At 35.5% G+C, this 27,613-nt stretch overlaps 1 protein-coding gene across 1 annotated transcript in view; it reads left to right on the top strand.

Moving 5' to 3' along the window:
• efna3a (ephrin-A3a) overlaps window positions 1-27,371 on the top strand; it is a 135,960-nt gene extending 108,589 nt beyond the window's left edge. The window contains exons 2-5 of the mRNA XM_073822101.1: window positions 9,316-9,617; window positions 15,004-15,069; window positions 17,686-17,757; window positions 25,840-27,371. Coding sequence (XP_073678202.1) covers window positions 9,316-9,617; window positions 15,004-15,069; window positions 17,686-17,757; window positions 25,840-25,958 — 559 coding nt within the window. The 3' untranslated portion in view covers window positions 25,959-27,371. The remainder of the gene's footprint in view (window positions 1-9,315; window positions 9,618-15,003; window positions 15,070-17,685; window positions 17,758-25,839) is intronic.
• Window positions 27,372-27,613: the final 242 nt, after the last annotated feature.

The following is a 27,613-nucleotide window of genomic DNA, read 5'->3' as shown; positions in this document are numbered from 1 at the left end:
CAGAAATCATTCTATGCTGCATATAATATTGCTGATTTATTATCAATGTTTTATTTTTTATTTTTTGGAACATGTGATACTTTTTAGGATTCTTAAAGTAAAACATAAAAATAAATTAATTAATTAAATTAAAACAGCATTTATTCAAAATAGAAATCTTTTGTAACAATATACAGTACCAAGTTTGGGGTCAGAAAATTTTTCCCTTTATTTTTTGGACTTTTACTCATCAAGGATGTTAGATAAAGAGTGAGAGTAAGGACATATATTGTTAGAAAATATTTCTATTTTAAAGAAATGCTGTTCTTTTAAACTTTTTATTCATTAAAGAATCCTGAAAAAGTTATCACAGTTTTCAAAAAAATATTAAGCAGCACAACATTTTTTCAACATTGATAATAAATTAACATGTTATAATTATTTTTTAAGGATTTTGTGACACTGAAGACCGGAGTAATGGCTAATGAAAATTCAGCTTTGCAACAATATCATATAATATAATATCATATAACAAATATGAATCAGACTCAAGTCAAATGCTTCAAGGCATCTTCTAGGCATCTTTAAACTGGCAAAGACAGAACATGGCAATTTCTACTACTGATATATATATATATATATATATATATATATATATATATATATATATATCCAGTGTTTTTTTTAATGATTTTTCTGCTCATCAAGGCTGCATTTATTTAATAAGAAATACAGAAAAAACTGTAATATTGTAAAATAATATTGCAATTTAAAATGGTGATTTTCTATTTTAATATGCTTTAATTAAATTTTTAGCGTCATTACTCCAGTCTTCAGTGTCGCATGATCTTTCAGAAATCATTCTAATATTCTCATTTATTATCAATGCTGGAAACAGTTGTGCTGCTTATTTAATTTAATTAAATTTTATGTTTTATTTTTGGGAACCTTTGATACTTCTTTAGGATTCTTTGATAAGTAAAACATAAAAAAAATACAAATAAAAAAACAGCCTTTATTTAAAATAGAAATCTTTTGTAACAATATACACTACTATTCAAAGTTTGGGGTCAGTATTTTTTTCTTTCTCTTTTTTTTTTTTTTGAAAGAAATTATGACTTTTACTCATCAAGGATATGTTAAAATTGCTAAAAAAAAAAAAAAAAAAAGTGTAGTCCGTGATAGTACAGACTTATACTGTTAGAAAATATTTTTATTTTTAAAAAAGGCTGTTCTTTTTCACTTTTTATTGATTAAAGAATCCTGAAAAAATTCACAAAATATTAAGCAGCACAACTGTTTCCAACATTGATAAAAATACAATTAGAATATTAGAATGATTTTTGAAGGATCATGTGACACTGAGGACTGGAGTGATGGCTGGTGAAAATTCAGCTTAGCAACACAGAAATAAATTATATTTTAAAGTATATTAAAATAGAAAACTGTTATTTTAAATTAGAATAATAATTCCTTTTTTCTGTATTTTTGATTAAATAAATGCAGCCTTGATCAACATTTATCCTAAAAAAAAAATTAAATCTTACTGATCCCAACCTTTTGAAAGGCACTTTATATAATCATATAATTATCGTGATGATTTGTACTATTTTTTACGACATTTATGAAACAAATGTTTTTACCAATATTTTATTTTTGATTCATATTTTTACTATCAACTATTTTTTGCCAAGTTCAATTATGATCTAAATGGGAACAAATTTATTTTAGATTTATTTTTGGGTTTATATTTATAAATTTGAAATACACTGGAATTCTAACTTGAAAACGGCAATAAAATGAGTAATTATGCAAGCAATATATTAAATTAGAATAAAAAACTTTACTTTTTTCCATTGATTTCTGTTAAATACACAGCTGTTTTATAGCATTATTATTTGTTGTTCTTTAGAGACCCACCAGATGGTGCCATATATTGGTTGAACTGATTTAGTAGAAAAGTGTAAATATAAGTACAAATATTGGTTGAACCAATTATCATTATCGTTGCTTGGAATTACTTTTAGATTCTCAATATTGTGTACACTTTTGATAGAAGATACATCACACGCATTGGTCACGCATTGGTCTCCCATTGGTACTCACAAGTTTTATTCTGTAACTGGTTGTAACTGCATTGCATTACTCCATATTTGCATATAGTAAAACACTATTCAGATCTGTATATACGCACTGAGTTGACAACACTATAATCGCTCAAATCACCATCTCTCATTGAAAATGAATGACTTAGAACCACTTTGTAGCTGCAAATCGCTGCAAGTGTGAACGCTGACACTTTTACGTGCAGTTAAAAGCAAATTTGAGCAGCGTGTTAGGCTTTCAACCCAAAGCGTTTTAGCAGAAAGAGGCGGTTCTCAAGTTTCAAGCATTATCACTAAAGATGTAAGTGTCTTTTTCTGCATTCTTTAGATTATGAACGCCAGATACTTGAGAATCTCCCTCTCTCTCTCTGTCTCTCTCACGCTGTCTCTCTATCCACCCATGTGAATCATTCGCGGATTGCCCCCGGGAGTGAATTTTCTGTGTTATAGCTTTAACCTTTTACAGGGAATCCATCACAGTAATAGCCAGGCAAGACTGCGTCAGATACCATTTTTGCAATGTTTAAAGCTCAGAAGCAAACTGTGCACAGAGCTGCAGTTGTGTGATAAAAACATATAATGATGTGTGGAGCCTGGCGTGGACTAAACAAAATAGTTTGGGATGGATATCTAGAAGTTATCGACTTTTATAGCTTTTAAAAGGCTTTTAGATTCAGCGAATGCCTTTTTAAGGATTGGCAAGGTGCTAATCGTTCACCTGTGTAAAGTATGTATGTACTGTAATTGGTAGTTGTATAGCATGTAATAGTATGCGGTAGTTGTTTGTCAGGCAAGTGAACCGCAGTGTAATTTTACTGACAGACAGCAGAGTAATAAATATCAACAATACCAGGTTTGAACCGTGGCACAGCTGTTAGCGCAAAGATATGTGAACCATTGATGTTAATGCAGATTACAGTTTCCAGTTCAGCCAGCAATATTACTTTATACAGTTCTTCCCAATAGTTTTGTCACTTTACTTGTCATTTTACAGCATCTTTTAAATAAAAAAAAGAAAAAAAAAGACTTAAAACTTAAATTTTATTTTATTTTAGCTGTTAGCCAAAAGATACATTGATCTATTGATGCTAATACAGATTATACAGTTTCTAGTTCAGACAGCAATTTTTCTTTATACTGTTCTTCCCAATATTTTTCCGTCATTCTACTTGTCATTTTACTGCGTCTTTTAAATACAAATTTAAAAAAGATTTAAAATAAAATGAGCAGGAGTTTTATTTATTTATTTATTTATTTTTATTTAATTTAATTTAATTTTATTTATTTTTTTCAACTGGTAGCGCAAAGATCTTTTATATACAAATAGAGAGAAAATATTTATGTAATAAAAAAAAGAAAAAATACTTTTTATAATTTTTTTAATTTATCTTATTTCAACTGGTAGCACAAAATAAAAACAGAGAAAAAATACTTTTAAAAAAATGACAAGGAATTTAATTCTATTTATTTTATTTTATTTTGTTATAATTTTATTTTATTTTATTTCAGCTGGTAGAGCAAAGATTTTTTAAATAAAAATATAGGGGGAAAAGACTTAAAAAGACCAGGATTTTATTTTATTTTATTTTATTTTTTTCAAAGATTTTAAAATAAAAATAAAGGGAAACAAATGCTAAATCTTTTAAATAAAAATAAAGAAAATAGTAGTAATAGTTTTTAAAAAGGATTAAAGATGGATGAAAATAAAAAAGACTTAAAATAAAATGATCAGGATTTTAATTTAATTTTATTTTATCAAAAGGAAAATATGTTGGAAAACTATGAAAAGTAAAATTATTTCTAAAAAGGATAAAAGATGGATGAAAAATAAAAAAGCCAATACCACTTGAATATATCTGTTATGTGTCTCAATAAAAAAAGTGTGTAAATTGAAGATTTTCTTTAGCAGTTTAGCAGTGTGAAGACTTTAGCCCAGAAGCAGTTTATGCTGACGGCTGTTTATTGTATCCTCAGACGATTATTAGCTGGGTACGTTGCTTCTATCTATCTATCACTTTTATTCCTCATCTACCGCCTTTCTCTATCTCTCCCTCCCTCCCGCTTTGCCTTCTAACTAACAAGGTTTTCCTTCCCACTGAAAAGAGAATGATGATGAGACAGCAGAATGGGAAAGTGAGAAAAGAGAGGAAGAGGGAAAACCATTACTCCGTTTTCACACTTCAATACATGTGCACATCCCTGGAGAGTGCTCCATCTCTCTCTCTTTCCCTCTCTCTCTCTCTCTCTCTCTCGTCTGTGGGTGTCACGGGGCAGACGTATAGTTACATAACACTTCACCTATAGAGTATGTACACTGAAAAGCATAAACGCACACTGATGTGAGACACAATGATACTGTAACATATAATACTTGTTCAAAAACACACGTGCACATTAAGTTATTCTTATTGCAGGGACTGCACAATAACACACACATCTCAAAGGATAGTTCACCCAAAAATGAAAATTCTCCTCACCTTCATGTCATTCCAAATCTGTTTGAAAGACTTTCTTTTTCTTTCATGTAACAAAAGAAGATGCAACAATTTTCAAGAATTGTGCTGGTCGCTCTTTTTCATGTAATTACAGGGAACTGAAGCTTTTCAAGCTTCAAAATGGATGCGAAAGTAACATGCAAGTGGACTTGTGTAAGTCTTCCGAAGTCGTATAATAGCTTTGTGGCAAATTGAAGTTGTTCTCTTGAGATCTTGTCATCTTTCTTGGCTAGCTCCTAAAAGTATTCATGTGAGATTTTGAAAGAAGTGGTGGTGACTCTAATTTATTCTTTTCAGTGAATCGGCTGATCCAGTTCTTGAGTTCTCGCTCATCCGGTCACTGCTGTTAACAAAGCACTGGACTGACTCATATGAACCATTTTATGATAGTTTTATGGTGCTTTTTGTCCATTTTAAAGCTTGCAAGCTTCAGTTTTCATGGGGAATAATTGTGTTTTTAAAAAAGAAATGACCGTGTTACAGACCTTTACAGACCATATTCTTTAACGCGGAAGTAAGCCTATGGGCCGCTGGTAAAACTGTTCACACTTTTCATAATTAAGATAACACATTCAAATAATATGTGACCCTGGACCACAAAACCATTCTTAAGTAGCACGGGTATATTTGTAGCAATAGCCAAAAATACATTGTATGGGTCAAAATTATTGATTTTTCTTTTATGCCAAAAATCATTAGGATATTAAGTAAAGATCATGTTCCATGAAGATATTTTGTAAATTTACTACCATAAATATATCAAAACTTAATTTTTGATTAGTAATATGCATTACTAAGAACTTCATCTGGACAACTTTAAAGGCAATTCCAGAGATTCCAGATTTTCAAAGCCAAATCTTAGCCAAATATTGGGTATATCTTAACATTCATCAATGGAAAGCTTATTTATTCAGCTTTCAGTTGATGTATAAATGTCAGTTTCAAAAAATTAACCCTTATGACTGGTTTTATGGTCCAGGCTCACATATGGTAAGACACGTCAATTTGCAATATCAAGTAGTAAAACAATCTATTTGTACAGGTAAAAATAACTGGATGTGGATGAGACCTGAGACCAGACCCATAAAATTTACAAATGGCCGCACCCACTCTTACGGGAAAAAGGTGGTAAAGATGTCTTTATATATATAATATTTATTTATAAAAAATAAAAATAAAAATTTTTATGTGGCACACATACTTGTCCTATAACCTGACAGATATTACTGAAATAGGTGTCCTGAAAAATCATACTTATTTCGGTAACAGCTCTAGACTTGGCAAAATAGCAAGCCTAGAGCTGTGAATGACCCAACATTTTTAGCCAATCAGAAACACTCTCTGCCTTTCATGTGTTTAAATGTGATGACATGCCATTAGAGGGCAGAGATTTTGGAAAGAGGTCTTATTCAGTGGAGGTTAGCAAAATAGCTTTAACTTAGGTTAAACCTAGTCTCAGCCTCAGACGTCATGCCCACAAATCGTTAATATGAATGTCTGATGCATATGGCACACAAAATCGAAAACACTTCAGGAGTTTCAAAGCCGTCATCTGTTTTTAATGCATTTCCAGAAAATGTGTGTCTTGCGTTTTTTAACATTTTGGCTGGAAACAAAGATGCCGTGATGCCAAGTAGTGGATTGCACTGGAGTTTTAAGGGGACCCGGGGTATTAAGACTTGTATGGCTTAATATTAAGTAAATTATGTCTCTTGCTCAAATATATAGCAGAAAACCCACAAAAGAACCACATTGTTTTATACATATTTTGCACTGTAGGCCAAACCATAATTTCAGTGACATGAAATGGCTGCACTCAGTGAGCTACTGCTACTACCTGTTGCTATTTTTACCGCAATACAACTTGGAAAATAAAATACTGATACAAGGCAACATTGTTTGGCTTTTGGTTGTAATTTTCAGTCGAAGTGCAACAAGAAAAGTGATGCAAGTCTTCACTGCTTTTCCCAGCAATAAGAAGAGGAGCAAAGAATGGGAAGATGCCTGTGGACGAATCAAACTTCCTAAAGATCTGCGTCTTTGTTCTCTCCACTTTAGCCCTGATGCCTTTGAGGCTTTTAGTAGACCACAGCTACTGAAAGAGCTTACAAACGGCAGAGACAAGAAACGCTAGATGCCATCCTGGCAAGATGTAAACATGCCGACACTTGTCATGATGCCGCAGCCACTGAAGGAGTTTTTCTAGCACGGATTTCACTTGATACCTGGGGAGTTTAGGTACGACTCTAGGTACAACATTTATTTTAAGTTGACACTTATATCTACTAAGTTCTTTCAGTACCTGTGTTCATCGTTTCACTATTTTCAGAGTTGTGTATTCTAAATAGTGTTGTGGTAAAAATAGCAACAGGTAGCACCAGTAGCTCACAGAGCGCAACCATTTCATGTCATAATGGCGCCCTCCATAGTCCAAAATATGTATAAAACAATGTGTTTTTTTTTTAAGAAAGTAAATCTTTTATGGGGTTTCCACTGCATATTTTAGTAAGATACATCATTTACTTTATATTAAGCCATACATGTCATAATACCCAGGGTTCTAGGTCTGACCTCGACTAAAGATTTTTCTGGTCAACTAGTAGTCATTCATTTTAAGCATTGGTCAACTATTAGTCCTAACCCTAACCCATAAAAATCATCATAATGAGTCTTTAATTGCCTACATAGCCTAAGCACACACAAAAAAAGCTTGCCACAGTGCATCGGCAGAAGTAAATAAAAAAGTAAAAACAGCTAGAAGACGGCATTAACGTTTTGATAATGTATTGATAAACTAATTCTTTCTTTGTTTTTGGCTTAAGTGATGAAGTCGAGGACACTGATGTGTCATCTCCGCAGTATTATTAGTGATGCACCTGTTTATATGTTTCATACGGATTACATAATCGGAGAATATCTGTTTTCTATTTAAACTGGTTAATTTGAAAGTAGACATTTTCTCTCTATACATATATTTTTCATGTCTGTAAGGCAAGTTCACAGAGACCGAGACGGCAGAAAGCGCATTCTGTTTGTTTCCATTGTTTTACAAAAGCGCAATGTTTTGTTGTTATTCTGAGTGCACAAAAATGAATGTAGAGTCTTTACAGATTTAAAAGATTTATTACTTTCATTTGTATGACCAAAAATGACGGAGTATTTTAATAGCACGCAGTGACTATTCAGCTTCCACACGTCGAACACTTCAATAGTGCACATTTGACTAGGTTAACATTAGATTGAACGGCCATGTAAAGTTGCTTTTACTTACATATTTGAGGTGGTCAATGAATGATGCGTTTGGATGTCCTGCCTGACTAATAAAATTTTGGTTGACCAAACCTCTTCTCGTCGACTAATGGTCAAACTTAGCGTTTGCTACCGGTCAAAAGTGTAGACATATCTGCTCATTTATTTTTTATCTTTATTATGGCGGTTTCCTCATTTTAGAATTATAAAGTCATCACAGTGATGCAATAATATATATGAAGTATTGGAATTATGTAGTAATAAAAATGTTCCACTTTCTTAAATTTGAGCATCTTTGTCTGGACATTTACTCAACCAACCTCATGAGACACATCCTGGGACACTATTTCAGTATGTTTATTAAGCCATTTTCCTCATGGGAGCTATTGGCTGGTACTCACAATGTGACATTTAGGTTTTACTCCCCTTTTGGGGCCATTTGGTCCCTGCAGTGTAGATAAAACCTGACCAACACACACACACACACACACACACACACCTCAACATCATCATCTTCAGCAGTGTCAAGTACATCAGCGTCCCAATTCTGCGCCTCTCTCTGTACCCATCTCATCCTTTGTTTTCCTGCACTCTCATTTCATCTCTCCTCACTCTTTCATCTTCTCTCTTTATCTTTCTCTTTTCCTCTCCTTGCCTGCTGCCTCTCCCTAAATATAGCAGCTTTGAAGCATCCCTCCCCAAAACACACTGCATGACAAAAATCTTTCATTCAGTCTGCGTGTGTGTGAGCAAGAGAGAGAGAGAGAGAAAGCCCTAATCAAGGATGTGATTGCCATCTGTTGTGTATTGATAAAAGGCTAAGAAAGACACTGATTAAAAAAAGAGCTGTAGGAAAAAGAAAGCAGATACGGTGAGTAAAAGAGGAGGAGCGGCGCTATAAAGAGGACACGTGAATAATGCGCATTTTAGAAAGCAAAAAACACCCTGCATGTGTAGTAGTACAGAAAAGTGTGTAAAAAAAAAGAAAGAAAGTGTGAAGAAAGACACAGAAACCGAGGAGAAAGGGGTTAGCGGAAGAGGAACGGAGAAGGAGTGGGTGACATTTCTGATCCTCGTTTTGTAATTGAATAATAATCTCCAGCGGGACCTGACCTAGAAGCGCGCAAGTGTGTGTATTAGCATGTTTTTTCGTTGTGAGCTTGTGCGAGACAAAGAGAGTCAAATGAGAAGGGCTGGCGTGAAATGAAACACTGCCCCCTGTTGTTTGATCGGTGCTTCACAGGCATTAAGCATGAAAAATGATCTGGTTTAATGTGCTGTGGCAAAGCATTGAAATATAACTGCTTGTCTGTTCGAGCAGGACTTATACGTTTTAAAAAAGGTCAATGAGATAAATCTTCCACTTTCCTTCCGTTTTCCGATCTGCCCGTAAGGAAATTCAAAGCAAATGACACTGATGTCTTTGAAATCTTATAATAATGCTTTGTTTGTTTTTTTGTTCCCCCTCCTTCCTTTCTTTCTTTCAGCTTGAGGAGAGAGGGCTACACTGTACAGGTCAGCGTCAATGACTACCTGGACATCTACTGTCCACATTACAACCAGAGCCAGCGGGGGTCGCTAGAGCGTGGCGTGGCCGAGCAGTACGTTCTCTACATGGTCAGTTATCGAGGCTACCGCACCTGCGACCCACAGATGGGCTTCAAACGCTGGGAGTGCAACCGGCCGCATGCCCCCCACGCGCCAATTAAGTTCTCTGAGAAATTTCAGCGTTACAGCGCCTTCTCACTAGGCTATGAATTCAACGTGGGTCATGAGTACTACTATATATGTGAGTATTTGTTGCTTTCTAACATTTTTTGTTGTTACAATTTGTTATTTTGTCTGTTTAGATGTTAGGTTTTAACCTACAGAGCATCAGACTCACAAATATTAAAAATTGTAAGTTCACTGATGTATTAAAGGGTTAGTTCACTCAAAAATTAAAATTCTGTCATTAATTACGCACCTATATGTCGTTTAAAAACTGTAAGACCTTCGGTTATCTTCGGAACACAAATTAAGATATTTTTGATGAAACCCAAGAGCTCTCTGATGCTCCATAGACAGGAATATGCATCATGGTACTCTCTGTAATGGCGGAGGGAGAGAAGAAATCATTAAATAAAGTTGTTATTTTTATTTCCTTTGCACACAAAAAGTATTTTTGTAGCTTCATAAAATTAAGGTTGAAGCACTAGTGTCACATGGACTATTTTAAGGAAGGAAAGGAAGGAAAGGGGGTGAGTGAGGCCAAGTATGGTAACCCATACAAGGAATTTGTGCTCTGCATTTAACCCATCCAAGTGCACACACACAGTAGTGAGCACACACACACCGTGAACACACACCCGGAGCAGTGGGCAGCCATTGCTGCGGCGCCCGGGGAGCAGTTGGGGGATCGGTGCCTTGCTCAAGGGACTCACCTCAGTCGTGGTATTGAGGGTGGAGAGAGTGCTGTACATTCACTCCCCCCACCTACAATCCCTGCCGGACCTGAGACTCGAACCTGCAACCTTTGGGTTACAAGTCCGAATCTCTAACCATTAGGCCACGGCTGCCCCAGACAGAAACAATGTCCTTACAGTGTTTCTGGACCTTTAATGTGGAGGGACCCTTGCTGTCTAGTATGGAGGGTCAGAGAGCTTTCAGATTTCATCAAAAATCATAAATTCATCAATTTTTGTTCCAAAAATGAACAAAGTTCTTACGGGTTTGGAGCGACATGAGGGTGAGTAATTAATGACAAAATTTTCCTTTTGGGGGGAACTATTCCTTTAAGGTTCTATTGATTAAAAAAGTAATAATACGTTTAAAAATTGTTTGCAATCATATACACTCACAAATCGAATCAGTTACCCAATGAAAACCATTTTATTTTACATGGAGAAGGGCGACTAATAGAGGTTGGTATGCAGTGTTATTGACGTACTGTTATCTTTTTTTTGTATATTTTAATTTTTTGTACTTTTCATTTTTATTTTAAATTTTGTAAGTTTTAGTTTGTTTTTGTTTTGTTTTTTGTTATTGTTTTTATTCATTTTTATTTCAATTATTGTTATTTTAATGGGTCAGTTTAATTTATTGTTTTTTTATTATATATTTGATATATATTTTATTTACTTTTAGTTCACATTTATTTACATTTTTATATATTTTATGTCAACTTTTTATATTTTTGATTAATAATAGTAATAATAAAAATAATAATAACAATAATAACTTTTAAAAAAACGTAACAAATTAAGCTAAATAAATAACATCAGGACCCAACTGTTCAGCCAAGTCAGAAATTGAATTTGTGCATGAAAACAAAAGGAATTTTGCAAAAAAGTTTTGCAAGTAAAGCAGCTTTTTCACTTCCTTCAAGAGAAGTAAAATCACCCCTTTGGGAGAAATTTGCTCAAAATAGAAATGTATGTTGTAGCCAGTGGGGAAGCCATTCTTATTAAATGTAATAAATCACTCTTTGAAGAATTACATTTTGCTAGCAATCTTTGGCAGATGCTTTATGCCTTGAAAGCATGCTAGAACATTCTAGGAGGTGATGCTAGCCAAATACGAGTGAATTAATCAGTCACATGACTGAAAGTCATATTTTTGTTTTTGTCACTCATTCAGAATTTTTTTTCAGTAATTGTGTTTCATTTGCAATTTTTGAGCTTTGTTGTCTAACTAAATAAAAGTTTATACTAGTGCTAGGCAATGATTAATCACAATTAATTGCGATTCATTGCATTCAAAATAAAAGCTTTTGTGTACATAATATATATGTGTGTACTGTGTATATTTATTATGTATATATATAAATACACACACATGCATGTATATATTTAAGAAATACATGTTATGCTTATATATTAAAAATATTTATTTATAATATAACTTATATGAATATAAATATATGGGTCGAAAAAGGGTTTAAGCATAAAAACAATAAGTGTAATACTGCTTTAAATTGTTGTTGTTTTTCCCAAAAATGTAATAAGTTTACTGTTTAATTCAATTGCATTTTTGTTTTTGTTTTCTGAGCAAAAAATAAATATCATACATTTTCCTAATTCACAGAAGACACCCACTGAAAGTCATTCAGTGTCAGGCATATTTACAACAACAAAAAATCTATTTATGACATATTAAAAAACAAATTACTTTCACCCCAAATACTAATTAGTTGTAATTCTGCATTTAAAATTTGCCACTATCCTAGGTTTTGCCCATTTGTCAATAAGAAGTTTTTATTATTTAAAACACAATACAATGTAATATACTCCCTTATTCTTTTGTATATTTTAATGTGTACAAGTCAGAATAAGCATGTTGTTTATTTTTACATGAAAATTGTGTTACACTGAATGACAATGTAACATTATTTCAAGCAAATTTTGACATTTTATTCTCCAAAAACTTAAAAATAGACACTTTACCTGTATTTAACATGCTTTTTATGGACATAAAATTACTTTTGGAAATTTTATTGGCAACTTCCCCTTTGCTTAACAGTATGGATAGAAAGCTGGTGGCATGCTACCACAGAAAATACTTTATAGACGTGCTCTTCGGTTTCTAAAAACAAGCTAACAATGCAAGTATCTGGGGCAAACGTTGCACAATTACAAATGGATTTCTGTCAACAAACTCCGGTGCAATTCGAAATTATTTCTGCAGTTATTGACAGCATGCCACAGATGTTGTCCATGGAGCTTAACTTGTATTTAACATAATAATCCTTGAAAGTGTTCTTTAGCTGGCAAGTTCCAGGTTGCACTAAGCTTACTTTATCTAAACTCCACTGACAGAAAAGGTTATTACACAGGGAAAGGCATACCGGTGAGCAGATGGAGGTTTAGTGCTTTGTTCAAGGGGACATTGTTAGCAGAAGTGCCTTGGCAGGATCCTCCTTTTCATGATGTGGCGATTGCAGCGCTGAGCCAATCACGGCCCTTCCTGTCCTGGAGTTTTTTGAGTCGGGAATAAAAGCAGCGAGAACTTTCTGCGTGAGCACCATTATGCGCAGGGTTACAGATAAGTCATACAGATGCGGTTAACACAAAAGAAACTTGTGAAGAAAACAATTTGCGACCCCAGTGATCGTCTTTAAACAGCTTTATTGTTATAAAGCGGCAGTTTGAAGCAAGGCGGCGAGTTATTTCTAACACAACTGGGTTTCATTCATTTTACCAAATCACAACTGAGCATAAAAGAAAGCTCAAGCACAAATGCCTCTCTCCCAGCAGTCCATTTGCTCTCAAAACTGCCTTGTTGCTGAAAAAGGGACGGGTTTGTCATCCAGAGGAGCTTGTTATCGGAACACGGACGTTACGGGCGCCCGCCGATCATCAGTCTTTCTGACATTTGGGTCAATCACTACCAATTAAAGCGCGCCCGTTTTGATTGAAAACTTTTTTAATGCAGGCTATAAACCGAGTGTTAATAGAGCATTGCTAATGATGATTTTCTGATGCATGTCCCACCTAATGCTAATAGTCGTCTTCATTAGTGCGGTCTGTAGGCAGGTTATTAGCGATGGTATGACAATTATTTGAAATTGAAAAATGGTATCGCGCTCAAACATTTCTATGATAACGTGGCCCATATGTTTATCAACCTGAATACAAGAAACGTTATCTTCGTCTGAACTCAGGGGAGTTCGTTTAAGGCCAATTCATCAATCACAGATGCTATCTGCAGCTAGAGGAAATGGATAATTTAATAAACGTACACCGTATCTGTTTTGATCAATGTTATTTATTTAGTGTTTGTTTTATCTCAGCAGCTTTGCTTCGGATACCTTATACAAGGGCTATTTCGTTTGCTTGGCTCTTTTAAAATAAAGCGTAGAAACACTTTAAACTAAGTTGATACTCATTTCATATGGAAAGTTAGTTATTCTGTGCTCATACACTACCAGTAAAAAGTTTTTGAACAGTAAGAATCTCTTCTGCTGACCAAGCCTGCGTTTGATCCAAAGTACAGCAAAAATTGTAATATATTTTTACTATTTAAACTAACCGTTTTCTATTTGATTAAATGTAATTTATTCCTGTGATCAAAGCTAAATTTTCAGCATCATTACTCAAGTCTTCAGTGTCACATGATCCTTCAAAAATCATTCTAATATTCAGATTTGCTATTCAAGAAACATTTATTATTATTATTATTATTATTATTATTATTTTGAGTACCTTTTTATAGGATTATTTGATGAATAGAAAGATCCAAAGTTCAGCATTTATCTGAAATGAAATAAAAAGCTTTTGTAACATTATACACTATACCATTCAAAAGCTTGGATACATTTTTTTTTTCTTTTTAGGAAATAAATTATAGAAATTAACACTTTTATTAATTAAGGATGCTTTAAATTGATCAAAAGTGATGATAAAGATGTTTATAATGTTACAAAAGATTTCTATTTCAGATCAATGATGAACTTCTGAGCTTTCTAATAATCAAAAACACCTAAAACCTAAAAAAAATTCTACGTAGCTGTTATCAACATAATAATAATAAATGTTTTTGAGCAGCAAATCAGCATATCACAATGCTTTCTGAAGGATCATGTGACTGGAGTAAGGATGCTGAGAATTCAGCTTTGAAATCACAGGGATAAATTACATTTTCAAATATATTCAAATAGAAAACTGATATTTAAATAGTAAAAAATATTTCAACAATTTAGTGTTTTTGCTGTACTTTATCAAATAAATGCAGGCTTGGTGAGCAGGAAAAAAAAAACATTAAAAATCTTAGTGTTCAAAAACTTTTGACTGGTACAGTAGTGTACAGTAGCAAAAACAACTTCTTTAATTCTTATGGTCAGAGTAGGGACAGGAATGGTTATAAAACATGAATTCAGGGCTGTTTTGGTGCAAGAAACCTGAATTAACATAAGTATGTATAAGTAGTGTATGTGTATAAATATTGTTCCAAACATTTTCTGGTAGCCATTGATTTCCTTAGTAGGGAAATATACAATTCAAGTCAATGGCTATCAGCATCTGTTTGGTTAACAACATTCCTCAAAATATCTTCTTTCGGGTTTAACAGAAGAAAAAACTCATACAGGTTTGAACAACCAGGTAGTAGGTAGTAAGAGCCTAAAAGTGATGTTAGTGCATGCCATTTTCCAGTAGGTGGCAGTAGGTTAATGTTTGTAATGTCATGTGTTGTTGCAGCTACACCAATCCATCACCACGGACACAGCTGTTTAAGACTGCGGGTGTATGTCTGCTGTTCTACAGGTGAGCATCATCATACACACACACAGAGAGAGAGAAAAAGCATGCAAACCACAAGAGGAGGTCATGATGATGGGTTTAATGTGTGTTTGTGTGTGAGCAAACTATTTTCAGAACTTAATGCTCAAACACGTTCTGTGGTCTCTTTGATCAGAACCATGTGTGGAGAGGTCCTCTCATCCTTTGCTCTCTCTTTTAGTTTCTTTTGTCAGTCTTTGCTGTCTCTGTCTTTGATAGTTTAACTCATGCAGCTCTTGAACACAAGTTTATTGACATGAATCACTGATATTTCTGTTTATATTTGTAAATGCCTTGTGTTTACATGCTGTACCCAATTAGCTTGTGAAGATTGAATGAGTGATGTGTATAAATAAGGGATGGCAAGAAAATGTGAATTCAATTTAAAAATGTAAACACTATATTCAGTTGATAAAGATGCATTTTGCAATAAACAAAAGCATGCTTTGTCTATAAAGATTATAAATGAAAAGATGCAAATAATGCTTAGACTGAGAGTCAGATGAATATTATTTACCCTAATAGAGTGTACTTACGTGGCCAATATGTGGTGGCCATATTGGAGATACTCGGATGTAAACAACAGCATTGATTACAAGGTTAATGTACTATTGAACAAGTTGTTTTGCTAATTTATGCTGTCTTAACCATGGACAAAACATGTGGGAGCTGCTAAAACAGATAGAGAAGGACTTATTAAGCAGGAAAGGGCGCACTATTTTAACAAACTAAAGTTATTAGGTGGTTAAGATACGTACAAGCAGTATTAATTAAGATATTAGCCTAATATTGCACCTACCTGACCAGAAATGAGTTCTGTTCAGTTCAGTGGCATTGTTTACGTTTAGTGCCGCCAATATGGCCGGTTGATGACGCTTCGTGAAAACCCTATATGAGTTTCACAGATATTCATAAATGTATTCATTTATTTATTTATTTATTTATAATGATAGGAAAAAATCTGCTAATACATGCTTTTGTTTTGCAAAATGCGTCTAATTTATTATCTTAATACAGAGTTTACACACCAGTTGAGCTTCTGGAATTTACTGTGATTTTATGGTTGTTGTTTTATTTAATACAAGGACATTTGTTAACTTCTAACCCAAAATTGAAACTTTGCTAAAAATGTACTCACCCTCAGGTCAAACATGTTTCTTCTTCGGAACAGATTTGGAGAAATTTTAACATCACTTGCTCACCAATGGATCCTCTGCAGTGAATGGGTGCCATCAGAATGAGAGCCCAAACAGCTGTTAAAAACATCACAATAATCCACAAGTAATCGACACGACTCCAGTCCATCAACTAATGTCTTGTGAAGCGAAAATCTGCTTGTTTGCAATAAACAAATCCATTATTAAAGGGGTCATCAGATGCAAAACTCACTTTTACATGTTGTTTGAACATTAATGTGTGTTGGCAGTTTGTGTACACAACCACCCTACAATAATAAAAATCCACTCAATGGTATTTTGTTGATTGACATGAGCACCTTACCTTAGACCCGCCTTCACCAAGCTGAAACAGTCCGACTCTGATCGCCATTGTGTCGACTCAGGTGCAGAGGAAGACAAGAATGTCTCTGATTGAGCGATTGTTCTGTTGTTGGATGTAGTAACGAACATAGCATTCGTCATTTACTCCCGACATCTGAGCCGCTGAAGACGCAGAGGATTAATGTTACTTTCGTTTTTGAAAGGAAAGCTCTGATCCTGATCTACATATGTGTCTATGCTCATGCGAATCATTTGTGATGCAGCTTCACCCACAGCAGAAGTGAGTATAAGGGTTTTTAATGCATCTTTGCAAATGGCCTTTCTTAATAATGAGCTTGTTGGCAAGTTTCGCCGCTACACGCAGCTAAATTAAACATTATGGCTCATCCTCCCATGGCAGAGAGGGGCAGGGTGAGTAGAGCTCATTAGAATTTAAAGGAACATGCAATGTTAATAGCTTGCTCTAAAAAGGGCTGACTTTGACAAGGTAAAAAGAGTGTTTTTTTACACTACCATTGAGAAATTTTAACCAAAGTTTGTTATAGACTTCTCGTTAAGACCCTAAAGAATCATATCAACTTGTGGAAAATGGGCATCCGATGACCACTTTAAGGCTTTTTAACATTAAACAGTTGCTTATTGTTGTAATCCATAATAATGTTTCCTCCAGTGAAAAAGTCCATCCCCAGTTGTTCTCAAAACATCCAAACCTACTATCATATTTGTTTAGAATTGATTTTAGACTGTTTTTTAAATGTAAATTAATTAATTTGTTCATTACAAACACTTCGTTTCACAAGGTTATGGGCTGGAGTGGTGTGGATAACTTGTGGATTACTGTGACGTTTTTATCAGCTGTTTGGACTCTCATTCTGACGGCACCCATTCACTGCAGAGGATCCATTTGTGAGCAAGTGATGTAATGCTAAATTCCTCCAAATCTGTTCTGATGAAGAAACAAGCTTATGTACATCTTGGATGACGTGAAGTTAAGTAAATGTTCAACAAAATTTCATTTTTGAGTGAACTAAGTGTCCTTAAGAGTCCAAATAGTCTTTGAGGCCACTGTATGCACTCAGAACATGTGTTTTCTCTGCCACAGTCTCTAATGGAGATGACGACTCAAACCAGAGTCCCCCTGACTACACTGTCAGACCCAAACTGCATGACATTGGTAAGTGAACACACAACAACTGAATTGGTAAGTCAACAAACAGCTGAAGCCTGCACACACATTAGCTTTATAAAAGTATGTAACAAATGTTCATTTGCTCTCAGAAATATGGTTGTTTTCCGTTTTAATCTGCCTTGTGAGCATCTGATATTCATCTGAGAATTCATCATAAAAGCCAGGATGACCATTAGGCCAGATAACATCCTGTGACCAGGGAATGGCCAGTAACAAACAAATGAAAGCATTTATTCTTTCTCTCTATTTTTGCTTTGTCATGCTCACTCAAATATTTCTATTTTGAGATATCAAGCTGTAAATGTGCAGTGAGACTCATGAGTGCATTTGAAATGTACAGTCGTGGCCAAAAGTTTTGAGAATTACATAAATATTGGAAATTGGAAAAGTTGCTGCTTAAGTTTTTAAAATAGCAATTTGCATATACTCCAGAATGTTATGAAGAGTGATCAGATGAATTGCATAGTCCTTCTTTGCCATGAAAATGAACTTAATCCCGAAAAAAACTTTCCACTGCATTTCATTGCTGTCATTAAAGGACCTGCTGAGATCATTTCAGTAATGTTGACGAGCACAAGGCTGGAGATCAGAATGTCAGGCTGATTGGGTTAGTATGGCAGACTTGACATGTTAAAAGGAGGGTGATGCTTGAAATCATTGTTCTTCCATTGTTAACCATGGTGACCTGCAAAGAAACGCGTGCAGCCATCATTGCGTTGCATAAAAATGGCTTCACAGGCAAGGATACTGTGGCTACTAAGATTGCACCTAAATCAACAATTTATAGGATCATCAAGAACTTCAAGGAAAGAGGTTCAATTCTTGTTAAGAAGGCTTCAGGGCATCCAAGAAAGTCCAGCAAGCACCAGGATCGTCTCCTAAAGAGGATTCATATTCATATTCTCCGATGAAGCCTCTTTCCGATTGTTTGGGGCATCTGGAAAAAGGCTTGTCCGGAGAAGAAAAGGTGAGCGCTACCATCAGTCCTGTGTCATGCCAACAGTAAAGCATCCTGAGACCATTCATGTGTGGGGTTGCTTCTCATCCAAGGGAGTGGGCTCACTCACAATTTTGCCCAAAAACACAGCCATGAATAAAGAATGGTACCAAAACACCCTCCAACAGCAACTTCTTCCAACAATCCAACAACAGTTTAATGAAGAACAATGCATTTTCCAGCACGATGGAGCACAGTGCCATAAGGCATAAGTGGCTCGGGGACCAAAACGTTGAAATTTTGGGTCCATGGCCTGGAAACTCCCCAGATCTTAATCCCATTGAGAACTTGTGGTCAATCCTCAAGAGGCGGGTGGACAAACAAAAACCCACTAATTCTGACAAACTCCAAGAAGTGATTATGAAAGAATGGGTTGCTATCAGTCAGGATTTGGCCCAGAAGTCGATTGAGAGCATGCCCAGTCGAATTGCAGAGGTCCTGAAAAAGAAGGGCCAACACTGCAAATACTGACTCTTTGCATAAATGTCATGTAATTGTCGATAAAAGCCTTTGAAACGTATGAAGTGCTTGTAATTACATTTCAGTACATCACAGAAACAACTGAAACAAAGATCTAAAAGCAGTTTAGCAGCAAACTTTGTAAAAACTAATATTTGTGTCATTCTCAAAACTTTTGGCCACGACTGTACATCCAGTGAATACCCAGAAAGCCAAGTTCACATCAAGATCACAGGAAGGGTCATCCGGATACACTGTAGGATGAACAGCTTGGCTCAACGCCCACATGCCCTTGCTAAAACACGTAACGAAACAAATAGCTGGCACTTTACACTGCCCTAGGCATCCAAAAGCTCTCTAGCAGTAGGCCTGTCTGTATGTGTGAGTGATACACAGGCCATTAAAATGGAAACTGTTGTATTCTTGTATCCATTTATGACACACATACACCACATGAACAAATGACCCTCTGTTTGTACGCAGATCCTCCTACTTCTAAAGCTGTCAACATCCTGTTAGCTTTCCCAAACCGTATTAAATAAAAAACACATTGCTGACAGGTCAACTACCCTTTTATAAAAAAATCCATGTGTAGCAGTCTTGAAATGTACGTTTTACTTTGTCTTCTGTCAACAGCTCCATAATACCACCATTTGTGCTGACGCTGCATAAAAACATTCATTCTGCTAAAGTCTGTGCGTAGCACACATTATATAGCGTGTTCCAGTCAGGGATTATCCTCAATGAAACAGATATGATAAGACAGGGTTATGGATGTCAAAAAAGCAATGGATAATCTCTATTCTGAAAACACGTCCAAAGTTTAACACAGCTTTAGAGACCCAGGAGACCTTGTGTTTCTTATTTAAGCTTGCCAAGTCACAGGGAAGGAAATGATGTGCTAGTTTCAGCCAAAAAGGCTTTCTCTTTATTTGGCTAATAGGCTACTGTAGACATATGTAGCGAGTGTTTGGGTGACAAAACAGCCTCTTTTTCCTGTATAAATCCTGGTCGGGATTTCTAAATTGCCCAAAATGTCAGGGTTTTAGCTTTGTTTTCCTATTGTGCTTTTTACTGTCCTCATACATTATATGTGTGCGTATTTGCATTGCTTTGACCGTTCTCTGTAGATCCCACCTTCTTGCATGTCCCCGTCACGTACAATGCCTGCAAGCTATTGGTCAAACTACTTTTCAGTCATTTCCTTCAGCAAGTATGAAAACAGATCAGACATTTTAGGCAATTTAGAAATACTGGCCAGGACATGTCCAAGAAAAAGAGGACGCCCTAGCGAGTGGGATCAGCGTAGTCACAAGGTAGAAATCTGCATGGCCTAAGATGTGACATGCATTAACCACTGCACCATGGCTTGAGGTATTAGTCTATTTTTTTCACAATGTTGACCATTGTTGTGCCCAATTAATTATCGTTTTATGCTGGTTAAATTATGCTTCTGCTATTATATTTACAAAATAGCACAATTTACTATACAGCACATGCCACATTGATTTTCCAAATTGTTTAAATACATTTTAGTTGCCAGTTTTAATAATTTTTGTGCAAATCTTGGGATATTGTGTACAGAAGTGCTGAATGAACACACCAATATGCAAATATGCTTTTTTTCATTGTTTTTATTTTTATGTATTAGTGACAATTCTCAAATCTAAGGAAGCCTGTTTCTGCCACTAAATAAATAATTGCAACTTTTTATCTCGCAATTCAGACTTTTTTTCTCACAAATGCACTGCATAAATGAAGTTTGTATCTTACATTTCAGACTTTTTTCTCTAGATTGTGTAATACAAACTCGCATTTCAAATGTTTCTGAATTGTGAAATATAAACTCGCAATTGTGAAAAATAAAGTTAGAATTGCTAGTTAAAACCTTGCAATTCCGACTTTTTTCTTGCAAATGTTTGTATTTTACAATTTACTTTTTTCTAAGAATTGTGTAATACAAACTCGCAATTCTATTTTGTTTCTCATAATTGTTATATAAACTCGCAACTGTAATAAAGTCAGAATTGCTGGTTAAAAAATTGCAATTATGACTTTTTTCTTGCAAATGTGAGTTTGTATCTCACAATTGACTTTTTTTCTGAATTATGTAATATGAACTCGCTATTCAAATTTTTTTCTCAGAATTGTGAGGATATAACCTCGCAATTGTAAGAAATAAAGTCAGAATTGCTAATTAAAAAAAACTTCTGACTTTTTTCACTCAAATGCGAGTTTGTATCTTACATTTCAGTCTTGTTTTCTCTGAATTGCGTAATACAAATTTACAATTGTAAATGTTTTTTTTCCTCAGAATTATGATATAAACTCGCAACTGCAATAAACAAGGTCACAATTGATAGTTAAAAACTTTGCAGATGCAGATGCCAGTTTGTTTTTCACAGTTGAGACTTTATTCTTTTGTGCATAATACAAACCCCTAATTCTTAATTTTTTTCTCATAACTATTAGAAATTAACTCGCAATTTTGACTTTTGTCTCACAAATGCAAGTTTATAACTCACAATTCTGACTTTTTTCTTGCAATTGCGAAATTGTATTTCATAACTTTTTTCTCAGAATTTTGAGATAGAAACTTGTAATTGTAAGTTTTGAGGGGGAAAAAGTCCAGTTTTGAGGGGAAAAAAGACAAATATATTCTCACAATTGCAAGTTTATATCACACAATATTGACTTTATAACTCGCAACTGTAAAAAAAAAAAAAGTTTATATCTCACAATTCTGAGAAAAAAGTTAGAATGAGATAAAACTCGCAATTACCTGTTTTATTTTTTATTAAGTGGAAACAGGCTTTTATACAAATGTGTTGAATTTGCTACTGTTTTATTTATTTACCAATATTGCAATTTTGTATATGAAATGAATGCACTGTAAAAAAAAAATTTACACAAAAAATACTGTGGTTGCCAGAATAATTCTGTGAAAAATACAGTAAAAATATAAAAATTTGTACAGAAATTTTAAACCTGTAAATCCATCAACCATTTTCTGATGAATTATCATAGCCACAATGCTGCTAAACGTTGTTTTTATGCTTTAACATACTGTCAACCGCTATTACCAGAGGTGCGAAGAGAAAGCCACATGATGAATCTGTTCGATCTATTACAGTTTATCACTGTATCTATTAAGGGAACCTTCTGTTAATGAATTAACATATTTTTGCCATAGCATTTTTATCATCTTATACTGTTAATAATTACAATTATGTTAGCGCTAATAGCCATGTGGCCAGTGCGCTGACATATACTGCAACTGCACTCACGGTGACCCGAGTTTGATTCCCATCTCTTCACCCAATGCTTTCCTGTCAGCTCTCTACTGTCCTATTCCAATAAAAGGCCATCATTTTTTTATAGTGCAGCTTGGATTCACACCTAGAACATTTTGTTTACTTTTACAGTCTGAACAGTATTGGTACAGTGTTGGATCAGCATTTGTTGTCCCACGTCAAATCTGTGTCCTAAAGCAAAGCTAGTTGAGAACCACTAGGGTATAAGACTATATTTGTTTGACAGGAATGCTGTTCCAGGCCCAGCAAAAGATGTTGATCCAGGAACACACTCTACTTTGTCACACAGAGAACAGAACCAGTCCATTTGGATTTTTACCTGCGAGCATCAGCAGTAACAAATTGCAGACATTTCCATGATGTGTTGACACGGCTCCGCTGATACGTCCGTTGAGCTGTGTGTCTCTGTTCACTCACGTCTGCTATCACAGCAGCGTGTTTAACCTCTAACTGCCCGAGCGTCCTTTATCAACATACAGCGTGGCTGCTGCAGATAAGAAATGTCACATTTTCTTTGTTTATTTCTGCCTGATATCCTTCCCAGTATTCTCTCTACAATTATATCTCCGGTTTTAATAGATAAGATTTCTCTTTCGCTATCTCGCCTCCGCTTTGCCGCCTTCATTTCTTCCTTTCTCTGTCTCTCTCTTTCTAAGTGATTATTTTCATCATCAATAACCATTGTAGAATGTTATAGAGCTTTGGGGCCAGTAATAATACAGAAAATGAATGGATGAGTTTTATCTTCCTTATATTTGGAGAAGGCTGTAGGGAACCATTACAGTTGCTGTAGGTAATGACATTACTCAAAGAGGAATCATTATTTCCCCTGCTCCCTTTTGTCGTTTGCTGATGTTTAGTAGATGATAATTTAGCGTCTTTGTCAATGTCTATCTTTGAGGTCTAACTTTGGTTGCAATGGCTTAAAAGATCACTTCCAGAACAAAAATGTACAGATAATTTACTCACCCCCTTGTTATCCAAGATGTTTATGTCTTTTTTTTCTTCAGTCGTAAAGAAATTGTTTTTTTTTTAAGGAAAACATTTCAAGAATTTTCTCCATATAGTGGACTTCTATGGTGCCTGTGAGTTTGAACTTCCAAAATGCAGTTTAAATGCAGCTTCAAAGAGCTCTAAACGATCCCAGCCGAGGAAGAAGGGTCTTATCTAGCAAAACTTTTTTTTTTTATTATTACAAATTATACACGTTTTAACCACAAATGCTCATCTTGTCTAGCTCTGCGGTGCGCATGCATAGTCTGTGCACTCCAGTTCAAGACAGTTGTGGGTATGTCGAAAAACTCCCATCTCATTTTCTCTTGCAACCTCAAAATTGTCCTACAATGCTGTTTTACCTTTTTTTGTAAAGGGTGTTTGACTTTCTTTGCACATTCACTTTGTAAACACTGGGTCGGTACTTCTGCAGTGATGTAGGAAATGAGATGGGAGTTTATCGACATACCCTGACTGTGTTGATCTGGATTACACAGAGTATGCAAAGTCAGAAAATAACCGATCGTTTTGCTAGATAAAACCCTTATTCCTCTGCTGGGATCGTTTAGAGCCCTTTGAAGCTGCATTTAAACTGCATTTTGGAAGTTCAAACTCGTGGGCACCATAGAAGTCCACTATACAGAGAAAATTCCTGAAATGTTTTCCTCAAAAAACATAATTTCTTTACAACTGAAGACAGAAAGACATGAACATCTTGGATGACAAGACGGTGAGTAAATTATCTGTACATTTTTTTAAAGTTCTGGAAGTGAACTAATCCTTTCTAATGGAAAATGCAAGTGTTCTCGACACTGAGCCATAGTGCTCATGTAAAGTTTGCAGGTTCATCTCTAGCCTATAGTGATGTTCCGATTTCATTCTCATTTCCCCCTTTTTTTTACTTATTTTTTTTATAATTTTCAAATCTTCCCTTGAATACCCTGCTCAAGATTAGCCTGACATGATGGAAATGGAAAAAAGCTAAAATTAGCCATTGCTCAGGGAGAGATTGACAGTTTAAGGATGAGTTCAATTCCAGAATAAAATTTTCTGATAATTTACTCATTCCTATGTCATCCAAGATGAAATGACAGATCATTTCATCTGGATAAGACCCTTATTCCTCGACTAGTATTGTGTAGAGCCTTTTGAAGCTGTATTGAGACTCCAATTTGGACCATCAACCCACTGGTGACCGTTGAAGGCCACTATATAGAGAAAAATCCTGGAATGTTTTCCTCAGAAAACTTAATTTCTTTTCAATCTGATCTCATGAAGAATTTCGTAAAATGCTAAATACGTACCGTCATGTAGGTTTCGTGACATATTCGATGTGAAATGTCCATTGAGTGGCACTAAAAGAGTGTTTAGTTTCTTTTCCCTGATCAGATGAACGTACATATGGTACGTTTTATGTGAAATTGGTTTTGTACGTGTCACCACAGTTCTGACTTGAAATGTCCATTGAGTTGCTCTATAACTCTAATGCTCTATGACGTTTTAAAATAATGTACCATCTGCACCTAAACCTACCTGATAGTATGAACAAAAGCAAATGTGACGATCTCTTATCTTTCAGCTCTTTCATCATGAGTCATGTTTTTTACGGCATTCGTACCAAAGGTTTCCACATCCTAAGTCCAATTCCATGCCAGCTGAGCTACCAAGCAAGCTTGTTACGTCCGGAAAGCAAAACATATGAAGCTGTAATCATAACTGTGTACAAAAATGATTAGAAGTGCTCACCCGTTTTATCGCCTCTAGTATTAATTTCTGTTGGAAACTGCAGTGATATTGGTACGTATTTTGCGTCTTGCGAAAAAGTTCCCAAGTATTTCCAAATAATATACATTAATATATCTTCTTTAGTTTAAGATATTTGAAAATGTATTTTATTCCTATGATGGTAAAGCTGAATTTTCAGCATTATTACTTCTTTAGTGTCACATCCTTCAGAAATCATTCTAATACGTTGATTTGCTGCTCAAGAAACATGTCTTATTATCAATGCTTCATATTTTGGTGGAAACCATGAAACTTTCATTCAGGATTCATAAAATAGTTCAAAAGATGGTATTGATTCGAAATAGAAACATTGTTTATGTTTTTACTGTCACTTTGAATTATTTTAAAGCATCCGTGCTGAATAAAAGTATCAGCTTGTATAAAATGTTATATATTTTTAAGTATTTTACTCTGAGGCGACTTATATAGTTTAATAAGAATAAAAAGATGCTTACTAACTTCTTTCTTTCTGTCTTTCTTTCTTTCCTTCTTTGATCTCTCTTTCTTTCTTTCTCTCAGACGAGTTTAACCCTGAGATCCCTAAACTGGAGAAGAGCGTCAGCGGCAGCAGTCCGTCTGGAGACCGACTGTTAATCACTGTGGCGACGCTTCTCCTCGCTGCTCTCCTCGTGTCCTAGCAACCGTCTCTCCCTCTCTCTGACATTTCTGAGCCAGCAGTCCCGAGCGCTCCGGAAAAAAAAAGATCGCCTTTCGTTCAACCTGTGCGGGAGATTATCCAATCAGAACAGATTAACCACTAGCCGAGCCCTAAACGTGGGAGCTAATTGTAGATCTACCGCACCCAAATAGTGGCCTTCGTCTCCACAATTTTGGACCTTACGAATAAGGATGACATGCATCGATTTCAGAATTTGCCTTCGTGATGGAACGTCCACTCTTCTCAAACATATTCGCGGAGAATTAAAAAAAAACTAATCCGGATAGACAGTGAGGTCTCTACCTCTAAGCTACATCTGTTCTCATCTTCAATGAACCTATCCAGACTGGGACAGCTCTTGAGGTGGACATTTTGAGATTGACATGAGCTCAAATGGATACGACAAGCGTCGTAGTGGTCAGCGCTTTGACCGCTGGATCTCAGCTGAGGGACTCGAGGAGTATTTGAGACCTTTGATCCTGTCTTAACATTCTGTCACAACCCATACCTATGTGACTGCAATATGTGTCAGTCATTGATAGTGCTGCAGCAGAGATCAATAAAACTCATTTGCCAGTCACTAAGTTCAGGTGTTAGGCTTATGAATCGATCACAGAAAGGCTCGGCTGCTGTTTCTGCTAGTTCCCGGGCTGGAGTCTCGTCTGTGAGCTGGAATGGGAACGCTTTCCATCTAGTTTCCTAGTTCCGTTGCTGAACTTGGAAACTAGAGGCACATTATCGGTCAGAGACCATCACTTTTGTACATTGTGTGACCGAAGAAGTTTGGTCATCAAGCAGCGCACATATCGAAAGAGAATCGAATGAGCGGTAGATGTATAGATAGGCTTTTATTTGCTATAGTGTGTACGTGTCATCACGGAAGGTACTGGATTGGCCAGTGCCACTGATTAGCATAGTGGCCATTTTTGTAAGAGCGGTCGAGTCGTAAACTGCAATTCGCTGTTTTATATCGAAGAATTGCGATGCAGAATTAGTTTTTACCTTACAATACATATTTAACTGCTCTTTGAGTATGTTACTTTATATACTTAATTTATTGAGTTATTTATTGATCATTTGATCCTTTTTTGAAACTTTGTGAGTTTTCGTCTGCTTTCTTGAGGGATCTTTCCTCATCTTTGCTAATGCCAAATTATTTTGTTTGTTTTCGTTCGTTTCATGGCCTTTATTTCTGTTCATGTGCCAGCAGCTCATAGTTACAGGAGAAAAAAAATCAAATGCATCTCATCCATTGCTCTCAGTTGAAATAGGTGCATTATCTTCATAAGGAGAGTCGCTATTATAGGACAGTGTGAGATTGTTGTAGTCTATATCGGTGGGCGGGGCTGGGAGGGCTTTTAGGGCGGGGTTTCCCGAATGGGTGGGGTTTCAGTGCAGTACCGGAATGAATATGCATTCCTCAGACCGCTGCAGACAATGTCAAGAGTGAATGTCTATGTAAATGTGTCTGCGTATGTGTCTTATGAGTGTGCACTTTACAGGGGGTCGTATGAAAGCGTGCGCGTTTTGGCATTTTCATATGCATTTAGATACACATTTGTAGGTTTTAAATACTCAAGCTTGCGTGAGAGTTTCGGCTGGTGAGAATGGGGTGGGCGAGAACGAAAGCATTTA

This window comes from Garra rufa, chromosome 17, assembly GCF_049309525.1.
Source record: "Garra rufa chromosome 17, GarRuf1.0, whole genome shotgun sequence".
NCBI lineage: Eukaryota > Metazoa > Chordata > Actinopteri > Cypriniformes > Cyprinidae > Garra > Garra rufa.
This window is presented reverse-complemented; position numbering and strand designations above follow the sequence as displayed.